At 35.3% G+C, this 20609-nt stretch overlaps 1 protein-coding gene across 34 annotated transcripts in view; it reads right to left on the bottom strand.

The window, feature by feature from the left end:
• The window catches only part of KCNMA1 (potassium calcium-activated channel subfamily M alpha 1), a 406748-nt gene that overhangs the window by 94290 nt on the left and 291849 nt on the right, over nt 1-20609 (bottom strand). For 13 of the 34 annotated variants that reach the window (XM_074544760.1, XM_074544762.1, XM_074544763.1 and 10 more), the window contains 3 exons: nt 18679-18690; nt 10188-10274; nt 6291-6367 (listed from right to left, as the gene is read on the bottom strand). In XM_074544760.1, coding sequence (XP_074400861.1) covers nt 6291-6367; nt 10188-10274; nt 18679-18690 — 176 coding nt within the window. Of the gene's footprint in view, nt 1-2867; nt 2877-4985; nt 5139-6290; nt 6368-10187; nt 10275-18678; nt 18691-20609 lie in introns of all 34 variants that reach the window. The other 21 variants (XM_005481486.3, XM_005481499.4, XM_005481500.4 and 18 more) reach the window with 4 other exon arrangements.

The raw sequence follows: 20609 nt of genomic DNA, 5'->3' as shown, positions 1-20609 counted from the left end.
GACTGCCTAAATAATTTACAAAACAAGGCACATATGAACTACTCATTAAGAGCAAAAGGAGAGCAAAGTTTCTTTCAATTGCTTTGAAAGTAAATAAATACTTCTAGAAAATTCCAGATGTAATTTTTCTCAGAAGGTAGTAGCCTTCCTTTCTATAAAAGAAAGAATAGCTCCCCAGATGTCTAAGCTTCTCACAGGACCTTACTTCTGATCTCAAAAAGTCAAAAAGTACAGTTAAAATGTGTAGATTGTCTGGATCTGAAGTGTTACTTAGAGTTCACGAACAGTAATGGGAAATATTTCCAGCTGCAAAAATAAGCAAAGGAAACTGCAGATTATTCTCTACCTAAAATGTCAAGGAACAGCTCCTTTATCTTTTTCCTTTTTTTTTTTTAATTTTTTTTCTTTCTTTAAAGAAAGCAGAACAAAGTATTCCTTCTTCTCTCCTGATTTTTCGCAAGCCCCGGGCTGTGCCCCCTGCGCTGGAGCTGCTCCTCAGCGCAGCCCGGGTGGAGCTCCGAGGACATCTAGTGGATCTCTCTCAGGCAGCAGCTGCTCTGGAGCAGGAACGGGAGCCTTCCTGACCACCCCGGGGTACAAAAAGGTACAAAAAGGTCCCAAGACACTTCAGAATTGAAATGCGCACTGTTATTTCAATTCGTCAAGTTCTCATGATCCAAACTGTGAGTGAAAAATCATCAGCATTAAAGGCGACCAGGCTGGAGTGATCGCCTGCCAGCAATGCTGCTTAGCATCATGAGACTGACACACAGACAGGACTTCCCCCAGCACAGTTTCAGTTTCCTGAAAAATACAGCAGTACCTTAGCCTGTTGGAGAGAATTTATTCACCTTAACACAACAGGAAAATCTATCTCTCCATTATTTAAATTTTCCAAGTCAATGTTAAGACTAGCAAGCGAGCTTGCTCGCTCTCTTGCAATTTTTGCCATCAATGACAACTGGTTACTTGTTTGCTCCAATTCACAAAGTGCTGTTCTGTGTCAAAACTGAAAAAACAACAGGAGATCTGAGTGGTCATCTTGCCCTATTTTAGTAGATATAAGAATGACTCAAGTTTTGATGTAATAGCACATTTATAGACCAATTAATTTTAATTTTCAAATCTGATCATGACCTTTCCTTCATTACCTTACAGAAGACTCTCAGCCAGTGCACTCTCAAAGCAAACTACTTTTCTAAACAAACTTAAGCTATTGGGGAAATGGAAAAAAAAGAAAGCAAAACTACATGACCTCTTTTTTTCTCTAGCTCTTTCACAGCATGAAGAACTGCTTTACTTATTTATTACAATTTAAATGAATTTCTTTAGTTCACAAAGGTCTCAACATAAGAACATATTTTAAATAAACACATTGCTTCAGATAAATCCAGATTACTTCTAGTATTTTGCCTCAAAGTCAATAGGATTCACCATTTCACCTATAGAATTTATTTGTTTTACTGCTGATTCTTATCACGCTGACCAGTTTCACAATCTGCTTTTTCCTGCTGCTACATCTTTTTGCTGTGTCATTCTATTGGCTAAAAATAGATGTTTGAAGAAATTTCTGTTCTATCCTTGAATATTTTCTTCCACAACAGGATCTCAATCCTTCAGTGTAGTTTTCAGGCTCCACAATAAAATAAATAGCAAATAATGATGATGCAGGCCACCATAATTTCAAGAAGGCCAGAGCCTTCTTCATCAAGAGCATAAATTATTCCTTCATTCTTTGCAAGATCCTACAGTGTGTATAGCTGAGAGGGGGAAAATATCTCAGTCCTGATTAAGACCTGAGGTGTTTCCACACAATAAATTCAGAATATCTGGTAAAATGTTGAAGTTGCACGTTGAGGCCTCCTTTATTTAGAATAGCTGCAGTTACACAGTAAAGTTACAGCCTCAATCTGACACAGCAACGCAGCACTGCAGCCATGAGATCCCCCTTGCTCTTTGAAAGAACAAGCCCATATAATCCCAACACTGCCCTATAACCAGTGCATTTCTTTGCAGCACTTGTATTTCTAAGAGCAAATTCTTTCCATGTCCCAAATGCTGTATTTACCATGAGTGTACACAAAAAGTGGCTGATGAGAGCCTTCAAAGATCCTGCACACTTTCAGGAGGTATGACCTGGATTGACATGAAGTGGTCCATAAAGCTCATATTCTAGATATAATAATACTGTAAAATTTTGCAACTAAGGCCCTGGAAAGTCAGTGTGTGTCTACTTATGTAAGTAGTGTCAAAACCAGCAAGCTCAGGAAAATAATCACTGCAGCTTGTTTCCTGTTGAAGGTATCTCTGGGTTTATACATTAAAAAAATCACACTTTTAATTAATTGTCTGGCTTTCTCCCATAACACTTTTTTCTGTCATTGGGGAGAAAAAAGTTGGGTAAGGACAGTAAAAGTGCTGTGCTACTCTTTGTGTCAACAGTGCAATGGAAAGGACAAAGTACTGAAAACCTAAACAGGGACCTGACAGATGAATTGTATTTAACCCGGCAAAGAGCGCTAGAGTGGCAATTACACCAGCCTAACCAATATACCTAAAAATTCATAAGATACCCCTAGAATAATTTCAAGGAAATACTATTGCCAAGATCTAATTTTCATTTAGGGATAAAAATAAGCTTGTAGAAAAAAAGGGCAAATAGGTGGAAGAAGGGAAAACTGCTGTATTTTCTTCAACGTCACCCTAATCTCCATTGGTGGGAACAATGAGAAACTTGTGGGTATGACGTCACTGCTACATGCAACATAAATAAAGAAAAGAACCAAAATACTGAACAAAAATACTCTCTGCTAGAGAAAGACAGGTTGGACCGCACTCTGGGCTACAGGGAACCCATTTTTACTCACAATAGATCACTATCAGTGTGCAGTTAAAATATAGTAGGGGCCGTGTTCCAAGGCAGCAAGAGGAAAAATAAATCAAAAGTTTGTCAATTGTCATAGATTACAAGAAATTCCTTCAAACACATCAATGTACACATGATTTGTCCCCTCTGGGGTTCAACCCCCACCGTTCACAGCAAGCACTGTCACTGGAAAAAATATATAGAGAATTAGACCATAGCTGTTGTACAAAATGAAAGAAACAGGAGGAACAGGTCATCCAGTTTAGAGATTTCATCCCAACATGGCAGCATTTTATACAAATATATACATATATTTGGCCTCTTGCTGCAAAAACTACAGTTAAGTGGAATAGGAAAGAGATTGAAAACATTAAAAAAAAATTAACATTCTGTGAATAAAATTTCCACACAAGTATTTCTTTGGACAATATGCCATCAGCATTTATGTGTTATTCAGGGAGTGCGATGGGTAAGGAGAAAGGGATGGCAAAGAAACTGCAAAAGGAAAGCAGGATTACATGAATTATCCTTGGCCTTGTAGAAATGTACTGATCTGCCCTGAATTATTAATATTAGGCCTAACGAGTTTGGACAAATGGCTATGTAGGTCAGACTCACGTTTAGACCCCAACAATACCCCAAGCTAATATTCAGAAAGTGTCTAAACTGAAGTGCAACCTCAGATGCATTATTCAAGAATGTGAATTAAGTATTATGGGAAACTGCATGAATTAGAGCCACCATAATTAAGTTTTCCATTTCTTTCACATCTAATTCACCTGAATGTGTCAATATTTTTATATACAACCTTTCCTTTCATCTTACATATTTTCCACATTTAGCTGCCTCTAATTACCATGCTACTCGCTCATTAAAGCATGTATTTGTCATATAGAACTATATAGATGCATGTGCATGCAGTGTCAAAAATCAAATTGGCATAGTGATGTATTACATGTTGACAGTTTTCTAAACCAACAGGGAGAAAGTTTTCTCAATTTATGCTTTGCTTTGGTTAGAATTGCATTTTTAAGACCAATGATTTGCATCATTTGCAGATGGATAACATATCTAAGTCTTTTCAAAAGTGATTAGTGATTCGAAAGCTAAAACATTTTATGTGAATAACATTCTGCACTAAAGACTTACCTTAAAAACAAACCCAAACACAAAAAGCAGGCCCCATAAAAGGGATTTCAAAATTGTCAACAAAATTTGAGAAACAAAAATCACTAATTACTATTGAAATTTTTCATTTCATTAATTTTTCTGACAGCTCTTTAAAAGAAAAGCAATTGCCTTATTTATAATACTTGTGAGCATCCTCATTGAAGGCTCTTCTCAACTCTTCTACAGGCTGCCTGCTATTGTGGTATCTGTGACCCTTGTGTGTCTAAGAAACAGCAGGAGAGAGGGCAGACTGAGGAGAGGGGAGACGATGAAAGGGAAATTTAACATGTTACTCTCACTGACCATTATTCTTCACCTGACTCAGAGGATTCCCTCCTTAGTGCTCAGTGCTCACTGCAACCAGCTCTGAGAGCCACCTCCTCCTTCTGCCTCCCTAACTCAGTTTGTTTGCTCATCTGCCCAACCAACTTTCATTTATTGGACTGATATGTGTGACCATGCCATTTGTAACCCTTCCAACTGCTACTTACACAAATTGTTACTCTTGCCTCTCCAAGGCTTTACTGCTGCTAATATCCATTGTGTTGGCTGGGTCATACCCTTTTTTCTCCCAGGTTTCAAAGTACTGAGAAGGTTACCTTGTATAAAAATAAAGGGCTCTTAACCTTTATAATGTGAGTTCCTGATTCCTATCTTCTAGTAGATGACGATGAAAAGTGTAGGTCTCATGTTAAACTGAGAGATCTTTGGGATTTATTAAATTTTTAAGTGGGACGTATTTAAAAAGCATACACCATGTGAAGGAGGAGTATAGAGGAAAATAGAAATAAAATAGTTTTTTTGGTTTTGTTTTTTTTTTTTCCTGACAGAACCAGATAAAATTAAGCAGGTAACATATTTCTCTTTAACTGTTGAGTAATTTTGAAAAAAGATTTCATGAGAGTCACAGACCCCTGAGGCATCTGTAACTGGCTTTACCAGAACTTACTCAGCAGACTCATTGGCTTTGGCAGCAGTTCAAAGGTCACATTCTCACATGGATAAACTGTTCTTGAACAATTTTTTTCCAATATGTTAGGCAATGCATACATTCCTTCCACATCAGGCATGCTTTCCATGTGCTTTGCTCTCCTTGTGGCTACTGGGAAGATAAATACCATTTTCTGTCAGTTCCAGCTGCTTTCTCCCTATCATACTATTGTTCCACACTCGTGGTGCTTTGGAGGACAGGAGTTTTTTTAAAAATCTCCAGCAACAAATTTTTTTCTTTTGAAAATGATCTTCAAGACTTCATCCATTTCAGGTACTCCAAAAGGCAGAGAATGTTTAGCTTAGGCTTTCTTCCATCCTCTATAACAGTGCACTGATAACTGAAGCTATACATAAGAGAGCTTTCTTTATAGCAGACTGAAGCTATAAATAAGAGAGCTTTTCCCCTTTTAAAAGTAATGGTAAAACAGGCATGATCAAGCCCTTCTGAGATCTCTCAATTTACTTAATCCGAACTATCTTTTTCATGGCAGAATGCCATGGAATGCACATAAATATTTATATATTCAATGAGAAATTGATTTCTAAATAATTTTGCTATTGGTATTACAAATATGCATGGGTCAAGCACATCTTTGGTCAAAGTGTGGTTGTGATAGCTCCTGAAAAAGGTCCTTTCAAAGTATATATGGGTAAAATGCTGATTGCTACATATTTATAGAAATTCAGATGCAAAGTCTCATCTCCATTGAAACACTCATTTCTTCACTAAAAACTGTCCAAACATTTTAAGACCCTAACTAAACTTAATATTAGCATTACAGCTAAATGGATATCTGTAAGAGGCGCTAATATTTAATTTCTTCCAGACAACCCTTTCCTCCACTAAAACTGTTTATTTATTTAAAAAGAAAAAAAATTTCAATAGCTATATGATAAAATATAATTCCCTAGTTTCTTCTCTTGCAGAATCTGCATGTTATGAATGAGAGAAAAACTTCACTGTTGGCTAATTCTTAACTCAGAAATCTCTACAGTTAAATTTAGCTTGACTTAATTCTTCAGTTTTTGTTAGCATTGGTCTTTAATTTACTTTTTAATGAAGACACAGGTGTGAGTAGTGTGAAATGTGACAAAAACATATGGACTTCAGAAACTCAAATAGCACTTCCTACATTGGTGTGCATTTATTTCTTAGCCTTTCTGTATCACTGTGTAAAACATGTAAATGCATGAAGAGGTATTCTTCAGGGCTGAACAGTTCATGAAAGGAGAGGAAGGGAGGGATAGAAATATTACTTACGCCGTTTGCAGCCACATTTTTTTATCCTTTTGGGATCTGTGATGTCATCATGACAGGCCTTGCAGTAAAAATATGCCCTGAAGAGACAGAATGGAAAAACTGACACATTTCTTAATCCTTATAAATGAAATTAGTCCTATATTTCATCTTGTTGCAGTGACCAATTAAGGAAACGCGCCAATGCTAATTTACTTTAATCTTTGCAAAGGTTTGGACATTGAAAGTAGGAAATATTTGCTGCAAGACCATTACTTTCAACAATAAGCTCCAAATTAGTATTTCCTTTAATACACTTTTATTTGAAAAGTAATTGGAAGAATGTATGATAACTATGCCACAGTGTATTAGTTTATTTGTTGTTCATCTTAGAAAAAAGAGCATCTAATGAACTTAATCACAAAAAGGACTTTTTGTTTTCATCAGCTACCAGGGTGTTTTTTTTAAAAGACTGTCTAGCACCCTGTGCAAATTTTTCAGCTAGGACATTTGATCATTACTGTATGATCAACACTGTATGTTGATCTTAAACAGGGGTAGAAACAATGACCTTATTGGCTTGTCAGCCTCACCTCTGTGCCTGAAAGGTCGTGTAACAAATCCTCCCAGAAGCTGTGCTGAGGGACATGGAGGACAGGGAGGTCATTCAAGACAGGGAGCACAGCTTCACCAAGGAAAATCCTGCCTGACCAACCAGCTGTGATGGACTGACCACATCAGCAGACAGGGAAGTACTACAGATGTCATTTATCCAGACTTCTGTAAAGCCTTTGACATGGTCCCCCTCCACATCTTTCTGTCCAAACTGGAGTGATGGATTCCATGGGTGGATTAGGAAGTGGTTGAATGGCCACATTCAGTGGGTAATGATCAATGGCTCACAGTCCCACCAGGCACTAGTTACAACTGATGTCTCTCAGGGATCTGTACTGGGACCAGTGTTATTTAATACCTTCATTAATGACACAGACAGAGGCATCAAGTGCACCCTGAGCAAATTTTCAGATGACACCCATACATTTTGGGGACAGTATGAGAACATTAGATTGCTATAACAATTAGGAGGCCACTGAAACAAAACTATCTACAGTCCAAAATATAAAAAAACACAAAACCAAACCAATATTTATATACAGCCTCTGATTAAACACAGCCTTTGCCCCTGCAGCCAGGATGATCACTACTATTTCTTCTAGATTAATTATAGCACGGCCACTGCAGGTGGAACTTTACTGGTAGTTAAGTGACCCATCATGAGAAACACAGCAGGTCTAGCATAGAAGAGATGAACCACATCAATGCTTCATATTGGTTCAAATACAAATTCAAATTGCAGGGAGACCTCACTGAATGCTATTAACATTTCTAAAATCAATATAACATGAAGCTACCAATGGAATATGTAAGTCCTAAACCTAGCACACTTTATTTCTCTAAGAAACTCACAGGAAGATTACTCTTTCAGGCTGTGAAATTGCCTTAGTATTTCCAAGATGCAAAATGTAAAAGGAAAACATCTTCTCTGAGCACGTATACTTTGCTGCAGAAAGTTTCTGGTCTTCAAGATATTCACATTCCACCAAAAAGAAAATCAACTACTTCCAAGGAAATGAGAAGAAAGTGTTTTTCAAACCATGAGTAAATGTCAAGATGGAAGCCAGGAGGAGAAAACTGCCTCAAATTTTTAAAATTTCTCTCCAGTCCAGCTGTAAAGCCCCTTTATTAAACAAGAATCAACTACCACAAATAGTCCATCACAAAAACTTCACAACATGAACCATCGCTAGAGACCATGTTTCTGAAGTTCACTGCAGCACAATTGTCCTAAAGGGTACCTTCAATCCCATGTCAAAGTAAAGAATAAATACCTGAAGTTATTGCTGTAATAAAATTATTCTAGATAACTGGGGTAAATTAAGTGGATTTGAAGAATGTGGATTTTTGGCACTTGTGTTAACATGTAAATTAGCAAGGAACAATGAAGATTCAATTCAGGTAGTTTGTATTATATTTAAACAGTCAACATTTTATGTGAAGCTATTTACCTAGGCATAACTCTTTGTAGGTGTAATTGCTTCTTATGGGAAAATATTCTTCTAAAAATGCAAAAATTATTCTAACAGAAAGAGTAATTGAACATTGTAGGTTATATCTCATTGCGGGATATATAAATATGAATAACTTTAGCTTAAGGGGGTTGAAATGTCTTCATTAACAAAGCCAGAATAATTTAATTTGCATTTCAGGTATAAAACATGTTTAATTATGCTTTATTGTAAAATAATTTTTCCCCTCCAAAAGATCTCAATTTTAGAACATATTTCTGAGTCTGATTGATAGCTCAAAGGGTGAAATTAACACTTTTCATAATTGGCTTTGTTACTAGAAACACATCTGATAACCATTTGCTTTGCACAGAGCAGCTAAGAGACATGGCAAGGGAGGCAGAGTATTTCTAAACATTGCCTTCTGCCAAAAGCCAGACTGAACTGGAAATCCTGTTTCATGTTCACTATCAAATATAATGAGGCAGATGAATGATGTGAAAAATTTGTCTAAACGCCTTCATAACAGTTAACTTCTCCCTAATCTTAGCAGTTAAAATATTATGCCATTTTACTTAGTCTGAGAAAAAGTTCATTGCAAAGTGTAAAATGCCTTATAAATGAAAGAAAACTAGCAGCTCAGTAAAGCAATGTGCAGACAGTTCTGGATGTTCAAGTGGAGAAACGCAGCAGAGAGGAAAGGAACAGGATGCTGCAAGGCAGAGTCCCTGAGGCAGTGCAGGATGCACAGGCTCCAGAGATGGTGCTGGAGATGTGACGGGACAGGAGCACCGCTGTCCTGTTCTGTACATTTCACCTAGCCAAAATCTACCTCAGTTCTTTCAAGAAAAGTACAAGTCAAGTTCTCCAATTTCACTGTTTTGTTGTTTTGACTTTCTTTATATATGCAGGGCAAGTAGGCATTGTTAGGTATTATTTCACTGTATTTAATCCAAAAAAGGTTGGAACTTAATGAAGAGTATCATTTGAATACTTTATCATTTTAAGTATAGGATTTGGTTAAAATACCAAACTCATGGAGAACAGCAGTAAAAATCTGATTGCATGACTCATAACAAAGATACAAATAATGAGGAAACACTCAGCTGCAAATATTAATTTTTTTTCTTTTTTAATTATAGGGACACTGAATATTTTTCTTTGAAAAATTATTTTATCATATTGGTTTTTTGTTCCTTCCAAGCATACTATAATCCTAACAAACAAGAATTATATTTGGTCCTCAACACAATATCATAAAACTCCTTTTCCTTCACCCCAAATCTAGCACGCCCAGGTACATTGAGCCTGTGAAGTTGGCTGCAATGGATATAATGCACTTTTGTAGTTTGATTTGTTATTATGAGGCTGTGGAGTCTGCAGTTCCATTAAAGGAAAATGACAAGAACATAAATATTATTTTGCTAATGCAATTACAGAATAAACACAGCAGCTAACTCGCATCAAGAATTTGCTAAAGTCTGTGTAGATAACAACTCCTCTAAACAAGAATCTAACAGAAGCGTCATCCTTGTCCTCCTCTCTCATAGTAATTCCTCTGAGACACAATAAGTATAGAGAAAACAAATGAAAATATTTCACATTTTCTAGGAGGACTCAAAAACCCAGTCTCTTTATTTCCTTTCATATCTGCTGCAAATTTCAGTTCCTTGGTACTTAGGACAATAGTTAGGAAAACTACATGCACATAGGTGGTTCAGGAGTAACAACTCAACACCCCCTCTGAATTTTTAAACATATGATAATGAAAATTAGGTGAAGAATTTACATGTAAAGAAAAAAACTAAAATTAAATATATTTGTTTCTATTCAAAGATAAAAACATTTTAATTACCTTTTTACTTCTTTGGCATCACTTGCAATGAAGAATCCTAAGGTACCTTCTTGAATCTTGACGTGGTTTCCAGGATTGATTAATATACTGCTCAGTGAAACAAGAACAAAACCAACAAAACAATAAGTTTATATTAATTTTAGCTGAATCTTCCAAATTAGCTTTATTTGATTCTGTTATAGGGGACCCACTAGTTAGGAAAGGCTGCAAGGAAATTTTAAGCCCTTCTTCCTTGATATTTCCAATCAAATAACAGTTTCACATGCGTTTTACAAAAACTTTAGTTTGAGACAGTCAAATGCCTCTGCCTATAATCACATAATCTAAGTGCTTACATCTGTTTTCTTATCTTTTTGCTTTAATTATAGACTACACAAAGTCCTCTCAGAAATGTGAAGTGTGAAGCTGAGCATTGCTGTTTGCTTGCTCTGTCATGCAAAGTGGTGACAAATTCACAATATGGTGAAAAGGAATTCAGCCACTGCTCAATAACAACAAAAATATCACTTATGAAACTAAACCCTTGGATGCAAATTTTTGCCAATTTCTAGTGAAATAGAAAGTTAATGGGACCCCTATCTGGACATATAATGTTATTGTTTAAAATAATAAATACACACATACACTCAAGGGGAATGGTACAAGACAACCAGTCACGACAGCTGAAAAAACATAAAATGAATAGAAAATTTTTAAAACCTGCTATGCAGCCATGAAAGAACAAAAATAACCCAGCTAACTTTGACAAAGGAACTAGTATCAACAAGTGAAGTACTCCATGTCTATGAAATATCTTTATTTTCATAATAATTTAAATCTAGACCTTAGGAAAGGTGTTTTGCAAAGCACCAAGCTAAATGTGAATATACAGATAAATATAAATATATTCTCCAGTAAGTTTTATTCATGTGAAATATATCTAAGCTTTTGACTCTCTAAATTTAATATCGCTTTTCAGAAGTTTTCATCTTTTATTAAAGTTCAGCTTTTCTAACTCAAAATGTAGTAATGGTATGCATATGCAATTTAGAGTAAATAAAGACTACCAGGAATTGAACCACTTGTCCATCTAGCAAAAATTGATTTTATGGAAATACATATACACAAAAATAAAGCACAATGCTGAACAGACATACATTACTAAAATTTGAAGGTCCAAAGTCTTTCATGCCATTGATAGGAGGGAACATGGATCACAGTACATCTCTTATTCAATATGTTAAGTACTCTCTACACATTAGGAATGAATTAGTATGACAACATAATATATCTGAAAGATTAATAATGTGCACATTTTTTTGTGTAATTCCACATGCCCACAACACCCTATGACAAGAATATGCAGGCCACAAAATAAAATGCTCATGAGTTCAGAAGTAAAAGGTTGGTCATGAAGTCATATTTCAGCCCCCTTTATGTAGACCTTATGATACAGTTCTTAATTTAATACCCACAAACTCCTTCCTTCTCACAATCTGAAACTTCACTCAGTGGTGTTTTACTGCCATTACTTCAGGCATGGCTTCCTGTAATTTATCTCTCTTGAAAATCAGCATCATATTTTTCTCATGTGTTTTTCTGCAATGTTCATCACTACAGCATGCAAAAGATTCATAAACAATTTCTTTGACAGGAAGAATGAAGATATTGTATTACCCCATTTTACAGAGGAGAGATTAAGTAACTATGAGATTTAGTACTTATTAATTTGGGATGCCTACAGGCCAAATTTTTCTAAGTGTTTAGCATTGCATAGGTCATATAGACTTTCTAGGAACTTTTGCTGTGAGAATGCTCAGCATTTCCAAAAGCCCAGCCTCTGATTCGCAAAATAATGAATATACTTAATCAGAGATCAGCTGTAGAAACTTTGGTTTAAATTATTGTCTCCTGCTCACACAGACAGCCTGTGTCAGAGGCTGGAACAGAAATCAAATCTTAAAGAAAGCATCTACCCAGATATCCTTCCCTTTTCTTCATTGACAGTTTCAAGCTTTGCAACAAATAAAAAGGAGAGGAGAACTACAGGAATTGGAAGGTACCACCACAAAAAGCAGGTTCATTTCCACAGCACACTTTACTAATATTTGCAAAAAATGAAACGTGATGGTATAAGGAACACCTGTATTACACACACAGATAAATGGGATGAAATAAAGTTACACAGCTAAACTAGTATCATCCATCACTAACTAGTATCATCTCTTATCATATCTAGCATTTCTTTGTTAGTGAATTGGGCCTAATGGCTGCAGTCACAATGAAAACTTCTACCTAATGTAAGTTTAAAATGCAATTTCACAGGTTTAAGATGGAATAAAACAGATAAAAGAAAAAAATAAAAAGAAACAACTACATAAGAATTTCTTCATGTGAAATCAGGTCAAAAGTAGGCTGGCACATTTAGCTTTCCTGCACAACCTTTCGTCACCTGAACACACAAAGTACTTCCTTAGCACTTGCAGAGTGCTGTACTTGCCATCTTAATCTCCACCTCTCCTCCTCCCTGCCTGCTAGTACGTAGTAACCTGCCATTACACTGAGAATTTAGCTGCTAAACTAAAAAAATCTTCTCTAGAGGCTAATCTCATGTATGTATTATACTGCTCCTTATAAAATAAGTAACGTCTTGTAATTTGGGTTGGCTGTTTTTCTTAAGTACAAATGGGTACTGCTCTATCTTTTATTTCACATTCTATCTTTTAAACACTTTTTATTTCCTTACTTGATTCTTAAGTCACATAAGTGTTACAGCTTTTCAGTGTAAAAAGATGAACATATTTATTTTCATTTTCATGGACCCAGGCTGGTCTTATTTCCCCCCAATACAATTCTTGGATATGGATAAACCATACCAAAGAGGAAAAAAAATCCTACCTAAACCTCAACAACCCAAACTCCACAAACTGAGGTAACCACTAGATCTATAAATGTTCACTTCTCATAATGACACTTAAAATTTGATTAAGTAATAAACAAATGAGGCAGCTCTTTTGACATGCATGGAACATAGTCTTAAATTGGAAGTAACTGGCTTCATTTAGGATGCAATGCATTGTGAGCATGATTTTGTATCTCAAGGTTTTCTGAGACACATTAAATCAATTCACATGGGTCAGTGTACAGACTTTATTTTTGTCAGATCTTGTACTTCATTCACATATACCTCTTTTCACAAATACAATGTATCTATAACCACAAAATATGGATGTGATCACAGTTAATGCTTCTGTTGGAAATGAAAATTAATTTGCCCCATCCCTGCTACTGGCTAAGAATTACAGAAAAAGCTCATAAAGCTTTGGGCTTATATACACACCAGAGCAAAATCATGAGCAATTTCTACTGACCTGTATGGATACATTAAATGTACTGCTTATTAAAGCTGCAACTCAATTATTTCTTATGACACCTGTAGTGTCCTTAACTGAAGTTATGCTTTGATAAGCACTCACTGTAATATTTACAGCAAGGGAAACATTTTGAATTAAAACAGAATATAGGGAACAAACAACACAGAGAAAAACAAAACAGTCTTCTGAGTATTCCAAGAAAAATACATCCATCAGTTATTCAGAGATGCATTTTTTTTTCAATATGAAAATATGCATATTTATCCTCATAGTTGAGAATACAAGTACATGGTAAACTAAATAGGAGTTTTAGGAGAGACAGCTTCAGCTAATGTCTCATTTATATATATATACAAGGTTACAAACAAATAGGTGAAAAACTACAAACTCAAAAGGTTTAATAGCAATACATATAGCTAATCCATATGCATTTTGTGCCACACATCAGAAAAAATATTACTGAAAATGACACTGATTTTTTTCAAATAGATTTTTTTAACATAAAGCGCAACTTGATTTTTTTCTCTCATAAATCAGCTCATGAAACCAAGCAAGAAAGGCCAAGAACTTTAGAATCTTGTAAGATCTTGATCAAACTTTGTAATTCTATAACATTTCTAGTTTAGGTTATCACACAAAGTAGGCAAGTAATAGCAAGCTTAAAACCATGTAGTCATCGTTTCTTTAATGACTGCAATTCCAGAAATACATCCCTCAGGACAAAACCCCTCGTGACAGGGCTCACATGATTGCCTGCTCCTTCACACATGAATGTTTAGGACACATGGCAATTAAAGCCATGCAAATTAAATATGATTTAATGTGTTTAATGGGAATTTAATGTACTTCACCATCATAAACTTAGGAGAAGTCGGTTCCATTACTTTTTGATAATATTACAATTAGGAAGCCACTTGTGGAATAGAATATGCACTGTGGAAATCTGTGTTTTACACTTATCTGCAAAAGTCACCCCGTTTGTTATTAAAGATTCACTTGGTGACTAGATGCAGGGTCATGCACCTAAGAGCAATGAAAATGTCCCACACTGAAAATGTGGATATCACCTTTGAATTCAGTTGGACTCTTAGGAATCACAGAATGGTTTATGTTCAAAAAGATCCCTAAAAATCACCTAATTACAACTCCCATGTCGTGGTAACTAGCACAGATTTCACTAGAACAGATTGTTCAAAGCCCCATCCAATTTTACACTCAACACTTAAAACACATGAAAGAATCATTAATATTATCTACACAGCTGAAAATGTGTTCCCAGACTGTCAGAAATATTAGCAGGTGAAAAACAAATGGAAATATACAAAGTTTCAAAAAAACCCCCAAAACTCAAACAAGGTCACAGAAATTCTAGACAAATGTTTATGGTTTTCTTTACATTCAATGAAAATTTCAGATTGGACATGATGACTTTTTCATACGACAGGGGAGAACAGACATCTGTTCATGTTTCTCACTGTGTGTTAATTGTGCCCAACTTACTTATTGAATTGTATTTTTCTGATATTTTAAGTATACATGCTACCTTCAATAAAATACAGATACATGAAAATATCATTTCATCCATCCTTATCTATCTGAAACTACTCCAGAACACGAGTGCTGCTCAATACCTTTTTTGGTAGTGCATGGATGATTGACTCCAAAAGACACCAATATTCTGACCTAGCTGAAGCATACCATATTATATCTTCCTTTAAAGCACTAAAAGTAAGCTAAGGTTTCCTTTACTAATTGTGTATCTTCTATGGCTTTTTTAATGCAAAGGTAATTGATGGAGAGCCTAATGATTGGAGACTCAAACTGTAAGACAATTTGTGATCTGACATTTGGGGTGAGACTAATTCCTCTAGCTATTTATTTTTACTCATTTCTGCTGCTAGGTCCTGCTTTCAAATATCACACATATCTCACTCAAGTTATGTTTCTTGGTCTAAAACACTCTTACAAAGTTATGGAAAGCTGATAGCTTTTCAAAATACAAAAAATATTTAAAACATTACTTCTAATAATTTATCAGCATACAAAAAATTTCAGTAGGAGATGAAAAATGTTTCCTGTAGCTTTCTAGACTATTCAGCCATCTTTTAGGTGAACTCCATGGAAAAAACAACCAGTCTGTGTCAGAGTCTGAACCATCACTATGCAGTATGTATTTACTGGTAGGCCAACTTGCTAAGTGGCACGGCTCCACAATTTGCTTTGCACAGCTTGAAACTGAGGAGGCTTCCACTACTGCTGAATTGTGAATGGATGGAACTTTGAACTCTTAATCTAGACATAGTATTACAGTAGCTGACACTCAAATCTGTCGTCTGCATAACTGTCAGCCTTCTCTGAGAAGAACAAAAGAGGGACCTTAATAATATGGAACAGTGTGGCGAAAGTCTTTAAACTAAGCTGACAAAGGCACATGGAGATGCCCAGCAAGTACAGCACAGCAAATGTGCAAGGATAATGACATTTTAGCAGCACTTCATGAGGACTACAAACTGAAAGCACAGATAAGGTCAACAAATAGAGACATGGAGCAGGAGAGGCCTTTTAAGGATTTTCCTTATCCATGCCTCTGTTATGTACTATTCATTCCTGTTTGGTCTTACTTTCAACTTTACATTTTAGACAATACTAAAGGTGGGATTCATCTCATCTACTTTAGGATCGAATTCTAATGCATTCAAGAACTGTCTCTCTCTTCCCTTGCAATTATGGACTAAATCTGGACAACTAACAGGAGATTAGACATTTAACAATTTGATTGACAAAGTCAGGTGTGATGAAATCCATTATTAGAGACCAACTGAACAGTTCATCCCTGCATCAAGGAAACCTGTCTGATTTAGTAATCCTACTTCTTTTTGTTTGTTTGCTTTCAGCTGTATGGCTACCTGTGTGACTGCCATCACCCTACTCTAAAGAAAAAGAAAGACCAATTGTTGAAATTAAAGAAACACAAACACCAAAATTTTGACTAAACGAATGGCAAAAGCTGTAACAATCCTGTTTTAAATCTTGTGGTAGATGTACTGTACCATTCCCCGTGCAACTCAAACAGTGGCAATATTATCTAGTAATCAGGAAGATATAATATTTTTAAGTACTATAAATACATTATCTTAAACAAAATCATGTGGTATCATTTACTATAGCTACTATACTTTTAGACAAAACCAGCTATTATTCTTGATTGTTTCACACTATGCCCAGATTAAAAGTACCACTATTAGCATAATGGCCTTTTAAAACACACCACGCCATTTATCCAACTACAGAAGTATCTGGAAATATTTCTTTTCAGGGCATGTTTTGAAGTGGAGTGTGAGTGTAAATGCACAAATCCCATAGTGGGAGTTGTGCACATACCAGTTCTCACACTAATTGCAACTCATAAATATTGCTTCTTTTTTCTGGGCTCTATCACTGACATGAATTCATAATGCTCTATACAGCAAAATCTAGTAAGACACTGAAAAGAATACAAGGCAAAAGACACAGTGCACATTACATGCTACAGTACATTAAAGCTTAATTACTACAAGCATATAAAAGGTTGCTCCCAGGACTTAAGTTTTTTACAACAGCACCTAAGTCATGGTCTACAGGATGTGCATGAGGTATTTTATTTGGGCATACTCCAAACTAGTTCAATAGTGATGGTGAACTCAATACACTTGAAAACAATTAAATTATTCCTTCTGGTTCCAGAAGTGGTTCATTATCAGTACAATGAGGCAGAACAATAAACTTTATTCTGGGAGCAAGCAACTTCACCTGGTACAACACCTCTTCATATTGCTCATCATGCCAGCATTAACATGCCTTCACCACAAGATAAGATATACTTAAAAGCAAGAAGCAAAGTAGAGGTGCAACAGCTGCAGATCCTTGGAGATGCTAAGTGTTGCAGTAACTTCTCTGCAGTTGGATCATATCAATAATCCCAAACTGACAGGAAGCCACCTCTCTTATCACACATCTACTCAGAAACTATAGGAAGGTAAGACTAAAACTTAAATACACATAACACATACAACATACACAACAGAACAGACACAGAAAATAGAGTTTGAAGAGTACAATGAAGACGGAAATTGAAATGTCTGGACAATGACAGCAGGTCTCCAAAGACCATCACTGACAGTCAGACAGACTGCTAAAAGCAATTAGGGAAAAAAAAAAAAAAGCTGTTGGGGGAAGAGAGATGAGGAGAGACAAGGATATGAAAGAGCATGCCTTATCTACTTCCAAACCAATAGCAGCATGATAGAATGTAGACTAGAGAGGGACTCACAGCATGGTAAACCAAAGAAAATGCAAAACATGCCATCTCAAAAAAGAAACAAAAACTACAAAGCTGAGAAAAAAAATACATTCAGTAACATCTTAATACATGAGTTAATAAATGTCATTAAAATGAATGTGACATATAATAAACTATCCATGGCACTTTCACTGGAACAGTACAAAAAATTAAATGAGTACTGTATTATGAGTAACTAGACTCAAAACAGGACCAGAAATGCAAAGAATCAGGTATTTGGTTGCTGTTAATGGAGAATGAGACTGCAAGAGAACATGAACTACTGTATTGTAAGATGTGTTTTGAAGGAAGAACTGGGGAAAGAAGGACATCAATGACGGTGTGAATATGAACAACATGGCAGCACAAGGGCTGGTAAAGACGAAATATACATCGTCATGATACAGTCAAAATGAGGACAGGAGATGTTAACAGTGAAATCTGCTTTTCAAATGCAACAATCTGATACACCAATGACTCCACAAAGGGGAAAAAAAGCCTAAAAAATGAATCGTGTTTTATTTTGTACTTCCTGCAAAGAAGTTAGTGCGTGAGTCACAAGAAACACTGGAGAGACAAAATGCTGTTCTCTCTCTCCTCTTTGAGATTGGGGGCTCATATATGAATATATACACAGAGATATATATATACACACACACATAGATAGATGAATATGTATAGGTATATATGTGTGTGTATATACAGAGAAAGATAGACAAAGATGTTATCTTCCTGTGTTCTTGGCAAGGAATTAGTCCTGAAGTTAGAAGGAGTGAAGGTAGGATTGAGGTTGGAAGGAAAGGTAACGAAGAGGGCATACCGCTTTCGGCTTCTGCAAACGACAAGAAAAAAATTGCAAATCAAACACTTTGATAAGAAATCAACTGACACCAAAGCAAAAGCAAAAAAACCCTTTATTTAAAAGTCTTCAAGGCTTAAAGGTTTTTCTGCTGAGAATGAGAACAAATATATGGATAGACAAAGAGAAAATTTTACAAGTGGAGTATAAATGGGGAGCAGGAGGGAAGAATCCTGGTGAGGCTTTCCTTCTCGCTTAGTTATGTAGAATAAAAATACAGGGGGGAAAGGAAGGCAGAAATCTCTCTAAAAGGGATTTCAGATGAGGAGTTTGAATATCTGAATTTTGAGCTGTTTTTTTTTGCTATATATTCAACATTGGGATATTTTCAGGTTCATGTTCTCTATGTTTCCTTTGCATTTTTCTACAAAAAAAGAAAAACCTCTCCAAATAAGCTAAGAACACTTTTTAAGTGATAGTATTTGGCTTGCACCAGGGAGACAAAAAATAATTTAAGTGCTTCCTGTTCTTAATCATGGGTTATAACCTTCCCAGAAAGCAATTAGAGATGAAGGAATGGTTAACTGATATTGTGAGCTGGAGTTACTAGAGTGCAGACTTTAGTAGCTAGTCAGAAACTCTAAACTGAATTTTGTAAAGTCAGAGATTTCTTTGATAGCTGAGAAATAATTTAAATATTATTAAATATATAAATGCAAAGTTTAAGAAATCTAATCATAGGGATTTAATGAATCTTTAAGATACCTTAATGAGAAGCAGTTGTGTAAAACGATAAACGTACTCTAGATACTCTCTTCATGATATGAAAACTAATATACATTTATCATATTTATAACTATTAATTATACTTAGGCTTGAATATCAGCTTTTAAGCAATTCTGTAAAATCATAATTGTTATTAATTACCTACCTAAACTGACAAAACTTATCAAGGTGTGCTTTCTGTTTTATGTAGCTTTATTAGTATTCAGGAAAAATTAAGATAAAACCATCTGCAGGCAGGAAGCTCAACTGCCACTAACATGTACACCAAAATTAGCTTGGATAGAGTTCTGATAATTTTTAATTACTATTGATTTCAAATTCCCTACAGTAAAAAAGAAATTAGAGTATTAGATCTTAATGAAAGGGTGCCATCTATACAATGTTCTAAATTTTTAGCTATATTTAGCATTGTTTCTCTAAATTTTGAATTATATAAAACTTCTTCCATAATAGTTCTACAAAACATGATAGTTATACAAAACATGAATGCAAAGTATAATTATAAAATAAATCAGCATGTATCTACTTTCTGTCACTCTCAAAAGACTGAAAACTTGAATATCCATAGTCAGCTCCCACCTAACCTTTATGAAAAATTACCAGGAAGAAATTTGGATATAAGCAGAATAAAACATTTCCAATGTCAATATCAACAAACATAATTGACAAATGACAAATTTACATTGTTCAAAAAGGGCTTGTGCTTCTAAACTGTGTAACTCTAAGTTTTATTTTAATTCTGCATCTTTTCATTTAATAAGATGCATAGAAATGCAAGTATATTTAGGAGGTGAGAAACTGAAGTTTTGTTGCATTACCTTTCTGGTTTGACTAAAAGATCAGAAAACCACAAATATCTAGTTAACATATTTGACTTGAAGAGCACAGGAACAAGTAGAAAAGTAATATGCTGCAGGTAGCTCTGTGACTGATCAAACAGTGACTATAAAATTGTCACTGGTTAATAAAATCAGGAGATATTGCTGTGGATCAGGGTTATAAGAAAATGTGACTATCTACGCTATTTATCCTCCTCTTTCTACATACAAGTTCAACAAATCCAGCTGTTAATATCTCTTTGTTAGTATTGCTTCCAGCAATTTTAGGCTCTTTTTTCCCCTACTATAATGATTATTGTAAGTAAAAATGATTATTGTAAGTAAGAA

This window comes from Zonotrichia albicollis, chromosome 7, assembly GCF_047830755.1.
Source record: "Zonotrichia albicollis isolate bZonAlb1 chromosome 7, bZonAlb1.hap1, whole genome shotgun sequence".
Classification (NCBI taxonomy): domain Eukaryota; kingdom Metazoa; phylum Chordata; class Aves; order Passeriformes; family Passerellidae; genus Zonotrichia; species Zonotrichia albicollis.
The sequence above is the reverse complement of the archived record's forward strand: the minus strand, read 5'-3'. Positions and strand labels throughout refer to the sequence as shown.